At 37.9% G+C, this 6132-nt stretch overlaps 1 protein-coding gene across 1 annotated transcript; it reads left to right on the top strand.

Annotated features, from left to right (window-relative positions):
* The first annotated feature begins 1586 nt into the window (after positions 1-1586).
* On the top strand, positions 1587-4599 carry LOC109704669. The gene is made up of 2 exons (XM_020225433.1): positions 1587-1851; positions 2965-4599. Exon 2 carries the CDS (start codon positions 3235-3237, stop codon positions 4426-4428), a length of 1194 nt encoding a protein of 397 aa, XP_020081022.1. The 5' UTR covers positions 1587-1851; positions 2965-3234; the 3' UTR covers positions 4429-4599.
* The last annotated feature ends 1533 nt before the right edge of the window (positions 4600-6132 follow it).

The raw sequence follows: 6132 nt of genomic DNA, 5'->3' as shown, positions 1-6132 counted from the left end.
TTTAAAATATAAAATTTCAAATTTCAAATTTAAATTTTAAATTTTCAAATTTCAAATTTTAAATTTTAAATTTTTATTAGATTTTAAATTTTAAAATTTTTAAATTTTAAATTATAATTTTTAATCTTCAAATTATAAATTTTGAATTTTTAAAAAGCGCTATTTAAATATTAAATATTCAAATTTTAAATTTCATAATTATTTTAAAATTCAAAATTTAAATTTTAAATTTTAATTTTAAAATTTAAATATATTTTTAAATATTAATATTTTATATTTTAAATTTCATAATTATTTATATTTTTACATTTAAATTTTAAATTTTAAATTTCAAATTTTAAATTTAGATTTTAAATTTTAAATTTTAAATTCTAAATATAAAATTTGAAATTTTAATTTTAATTTTAATTTTTTTATATTAAAATTTTATAATTCAAAATTCATAATTATATATACTTTTAAATTTATATTTATATTTTTAAATTTTAAATTTCATAATTATTTTAAATTTTAAATTTTTAAAATTTTAAATTATTTTTTAAATTACAATATCAAATTTTAAATTTGGTACAATTTTGAAATTTAAAAATTTTAATTTTAATTCAAATTTAAATTTAGATTTTAAAATAAAATTTAATAAAAATATTAATTTATGCAAACATCAAAAAAAATTTGTCAAATAGTTTTTTAAAATATCTTCAGAAAAGTCACTTTTATCTAAACTCCGCCAAATACTCTACAGCTTTTAATCAAAATCACTTTATCAAAAATCACTTTTTTATAAGCTAGGCCAAACAGGCCCTACATGTTATTGTAAGATTTTTTACACGCTTTCAAATATAGTATAGTTAAATATGCATTGAATGTTTTTATATATTTTTCAAATTCTAATAAATCTGATAATAATTGTTCCTAGAAAATATTTTTTTATTTTTTTATTCCATCTGTCATTATAATAATTTTTATACGTTTTTATATATAATATAGATATATGTACAATTAAACTTTTATATTTTTAAAAATATTAAGATATTGGTATCTCGACGTTTCGGCACTTGGATAGAGGGTTGTGTGGTTAAGACGGTAATGGTCCCTGGGATTGAAATAGTAAGTTAAATAATATAATCTAATAAATAAAAATGATTAAAGGAGTTAAATATAACAGTTGAAAAACTTATAAGCACAAAGTATTTAGTGCTTAAGAGCCGCAGTCGAACTCTAATATGTTTATATAAATATAAACTAGAATTAACACCCTGTTCCTGCCACCGGACGGACGGTTCTGATCGACCCGGGGGCAGGATCGTAAATTCGGGTGACCGGGGCGAGCCGTAAACCGCGAACGGGCACGCGTGGGCGGGGTGCGCCGGGGGGTGTGCCACGTAGGCTCGGATGCGAATTCCGAGGCTCGGGCCCACGCCCTTTCCCCCCATCTCCCCTGCCTGGCATTAGTAGGCTCGGACATCTCTCGTCCGAGCCGGAGCCTCGGTATCCGCGCCTGGGGACAGCTGGTGACAGCCTGTCAGCAACCTCTCTTCTCTCTTTCGTTCTGTTTCCACTCCCTCTCTCTCTCTCTCTCTCTCTCTCTCTCTCTGCCTCTCCCCTCTCTCGTACTCCTCTCTCTCTCTCTCTCTCTCCTCCCTCTCTCTCGTTCACACACTCGCAGTGCGATTCTAGGGTTTGGTCGATAGGGTCGAGGAGGGTGGGGATCGGAGATCCGGAGGGGATCGAGCTGCTTCGTCGTTGCGGGAGGTCCCGTTGGAGCCCGATTTCGCCGTACTCGGTTGGGGTTTCCGCCTCGATTGCTCCGGACTAGGGTTCTCTCCGCCGCCCCTGGGGATCCGATCCGGTGTGGGTGCTTGCTTTGATCTCTCTCTCTCCCTCTCTCCCTCCCTCTCTCTCTCTCTCTCTCTCTCTCTCTCTCTCTCTCTCTATTTCTCAAGGTTCGTGATCTTCTGATCGTTTGTTCCTTTATGTTTTCATGATAATCCGTATCTTTTACCATTTCATGGTGATATTCGACGTATAATATCTCTTCGTTGTGTTTGGATGGTTATGTGCCTAATTGGGGGGAACCTTTTTGTCCTGAAGACGAAGGGTTGATCTTTTTTGTGAGAAATTTAGTTTAAAATTGAGTTTTTTTCGGTTATATCTTAACTAAATTTGGCTAATTGCGGTAGTATGAGTGATTGCTTGTGATATAGGGATGCTTGTGGCTTGATTCGGCAGCAGAGAGTGTGATTCAGTGAACTTGTTGAGTAAAGTTTGAGTTGTTTGTCACTTGAAGTCATGTTTTGCTAGAGTATTGTGTTGTTTATGTGATTGATTTTGTTAAGTTCAAACTCTTCTGTCATATCTGTGGGCTTTGGGCTCTGGAATCATATACTTCGCTGCCGCGCGTAGATCTCATTGGAATCAGTAGAAGTTCTCATATTAAATGCTGATTATCTGTTTGTATTTTTGATCCAGTGGCCAATTCTCTTTTTGCTAGTGTCGCAATTACTATGGAGTTGCTTTTTCCGTGGTTCGCTATCGTGCCAATTACAGTCGCACATTAGTGCGGATATGGTTGGCGACGAGGTGTGGAAGGCAATTCTCTGCTCTGTCGTTTCTAAGCTATTAGGGTTGGCAAATTTGTCGGATATGTGGCTCTTTTCTCGTGCTAGTGAACAATGTTTGTCGGGGAGCGAATAAATTTTTTAAGCATTCGAAATGGTCAGCTGTTTGCCCCTCTAGCAATTCCTAGCACTTTCCATAATTCAATTCGCACTTGTCGTTTTAGGCGTCTTCAATGCTAGCTAGCGCATTATCATTGTTTGCTGCTTTGCGAATCTTCGAATTAATTTGTTGTTGCCTCTTCATGAACTGCACTGCTCTTTCGTTTCAACATTGTGACATTTTACTTTTTTCTGCTTCTTTTTTCTTTTCCATACTTACCGACCTTCATCTGTAAAAATTTCTTAGGTGCAATAGATTGGAAAGCTGTAATGCCCCTGCGAAGTGCTTGTGGCTGGTAGTTAGTAAACAACAGTGTCCATTGTTTTGCCATAAGCAATGAGCTCGGCGGGGGTATATTGCTATTTTGCCGACCATCCTTGCTTTTGATTCTTCAGAAGGATTGAGGTGCATACAAAGCTTTACACAATTGGGGAGCCAGTATTGGTTGCGGTATTTGTGGGCCCATTCTGGTATCCATGCTAGCACAGAGCATGCGTGGAATCGGTTCTTTGGGTAATGCCCCTGACCAGATTAGTTGCCGATGCGTTCGGCCTTGCCACCGTTACTCTCGGCGTTCTCTTCATCATTCTCAGCCTACTATGCATCTTTCAGTGCGGCTACTTCCACATAAGGATCCAAAGAGGGGCCCTTCTCCAGCTCGGTTATTTTAATGGGCCTTGGGTCACCCGCATTGCCCTAATTTTAATCGCAATCTGGTGGACTTTGGGGGAGGCTGTTAGGCTTACTTTCCTCAAAAAGAGGCTCTTTTCTAGCTTACTATGGCAGAAGGATGTCTGCAAGGCCTACATTATATCCAATCTAGGGTTTGCGGAGCCCTGCATCTTTCTGTCACTAGGGTTTCTTCTCCATGCTTCGTTACAGAAGAGGGAATCGGGCACTCTAAGCCCCCGATGGAACAAAAGAACCATCGGTTACACCTTGCTGTTCGGCGTTCCGGTCCTAGTCATTCAAACTCTCATTGTTTTTTTCGGGCCCACATTCATTAACAAGGAGAACAGTGAAGGGAGAACGAAAATGGCCAAGTACTTCACAAGATCATATTTTCTGGGGCAAGACGATATTATTTGCACTTATCCGTTGCTCAGCACTATCTTGCTAGGGCTTTTCTACACTCTCTTAATCAGCTATGTGGCTTGCGTTGGATCGCGGATGTTGTACTTTGTCATCAACAAGGGTTTGAGAAGAAGGGTCTACTGGCTAATCTCGTCGGTGCTCCTCCTCCCTTCGTTCCGCGTCCTCTTGCTAGGGTTTTCTGTTTTACCCCGACCGGGCAATGTGTCTTATGAGACTATCGTCTTCCTCGCCTTTATTCTAATGCTATCTTGCATGGTGGTCGGAATCGTATTCTTGGTGTACTACCCTGTTGCTGATTCCTTGGCATTACGGGACCTCGGGCATAATCGAGAAATGGCCGATCTAGTGCCCTACGATGACTATTACTACGATGGTGTATCACTAATCGCCAACCAAGGCAACCGCGATGTCGCGAGAAACTCAGATGCTTCCGCAAAGCGTGGCTCGATATCATTCCGGTCCATGATCAGGGACGAGGCCGCCGGCGCAGATACCGAGGACGCGGGCTTCCCCCCCGGCGTTGGGGCCCTTCGCATCGGCTCGCCCCCCTCCGGTTCTTCGCCCTCGTCGGCTTCCAAGCCCATGCTCCCTCTTAGAGAAGTTCCTAGATACTAAGAAAAGGAAAAAAGAATCGCCTGTGTTTTTGCCCTCCTTTTTTAAAAGTTTAGCTTCTCTCTGTCTTAATTTTTTTTTCCTTTTTTTTTTTTTTGTTTTCCTTTTCTCTAATTAATGATAACAGTTTTGTGGTAATTAAAAGGTTTTGTGTAAAGCTTCTCTTTTTAAGCATCGTATCGATTATTATCTTTTCGAATAAGTTTAAGTCTTTTTGAGGTTAAAATAGATGGGAGAATTGGAGATCCTCTGAATACATTAGGTCATAATATCTTAGCGAAAATACTTTGTTGGTGTAGTAAAGTGTTAATTAACACTGAGGACAAATGTTTGTTTGAGAGTTGAGCTGTACACAGGCTTTGGTGGACTGGAAAGGTATTAAGGTGGTGGTAGTCTTTTCTGTCTTGGCTGTGTTGTATTTTTGATGTAAAAGAAATCTTATCTGGCTGCTTAAAGATAACTCAAGTGGAAAGAAGTCTTGTCTGGCTGCTGGAAGGAAGCTCCATCATGGCAGTTGGCTGGATTGAGGCTGGATTTTGTTGTCTGCTTGCCAGTCTCCTGCTTTTTCATGACCATAGTTGGCTGACTGCCCTTCCTTCTCTTATTTTCAGATTAATTGAATCACTCCCCTCCCTCCTCCCTTGACTTTTACCCCTTTTTTTTTTTTTTTTTTTTTCATTTTAGCAAGTTTGTTAAAGCTTGTGGAAATTGCCATTGGCATGATTTGATGCTGATATAGTGGGATGTTTGATAGCAAGCATTAATATAATTAACTAGTTGACAACAATGATTTGATTGCAAAAAAGTAAGTAGTTGGAGACTAAAATAGAAAAAAAAAAAGAAGGCATAAAGTTTTGAAAGCAATCAGGGAGTTCTCCCTCCTTTTCCGTCCAAATTACATCTCGTTTCGTTATTGTAGCAGAAACTTCAAATTTAACATTTAAATTAAACCAGTAGTGGGTCTCTCTCTCACTCTCATATACTGATTCAGTTTAAGCATGCTATCTCTATACTGTACTACATTTTCTTATATTTAGAGACATAGGGAATCCTGATGGAGATTGCACCAGGTGGTTTAGCTTTGGATTCTCCTACATTCTCTACTTCCACACATATAATAATAATGAACTATTAGAGCCCTTCATGTGCAGGGGCACATGTCATTTTGTGCATGGAAGGACAAAAGAGAAATGTGATCTTAGTCACCATTAAAAGATTGTCTCTTTATTATTTTGTTTTGGGGTTCAGTTACTGTATAGCTCTTGCTTCAACAGGTTGTGTATTAGTTAGCTTTCCTCTGGTGAGCCCTAGTTGTATTATTGTTGTTAGCTGGACTTTTGGTGCTTGAGTTTGGATTGGATTCTAGTTAATTTAAGTATTCATGAACATGAACAGTATACGCATCGTGATAATAAAATATCGACAGACTATAACTTTTGTACCGATGACAAAGCTCAAAAGTCATATTATTAAAGTACAAATTTTAATAGGAAGATATTACATTACTATGGTTTAAGTGTCACACCATACTTTTTTTTTTTTGAATAACCGAGTTATATTTCCGTATGATCCGTGCTAATATTGGCATTCTTAGGGCTATCCTGTGCTACCCCGTTGTTGGTCCTGAGGGACGGAATCTGAATTATGATGAAGTGTTGAAATAAATTGATAAGTTTTTGAAATTTGAAATAATGTGATGGTCGAACG

Source organism: Ananas comosus, unplaced genomic scaffold (assembly GCF_001540865.1).
Source record: "Ananas comosus cultivar F153 unplaced genomic scaffold, ASM154086v1, whole genome shotgun sequence".
Taxonomy (NCBI): Eukaryota; Viridiplantae; Streptophyta; class Magnoliopsida; order Poales; family Bromeliaceae; genus Ananas; species Ananas comosus.
This window is presented reverse-complemented; position numbering and strand designations above follow the sequence as displayed.

What these genes read in the sequence shown, in the direction of transcription:
- LOC109704669 (XM_020225433.1), top strand. Translation starts at nt 3,235, where the DNA reads ATGCCCCTGACCAGATTAGTTGCCGATGCGTTCGGCCTTGCCACCGTT.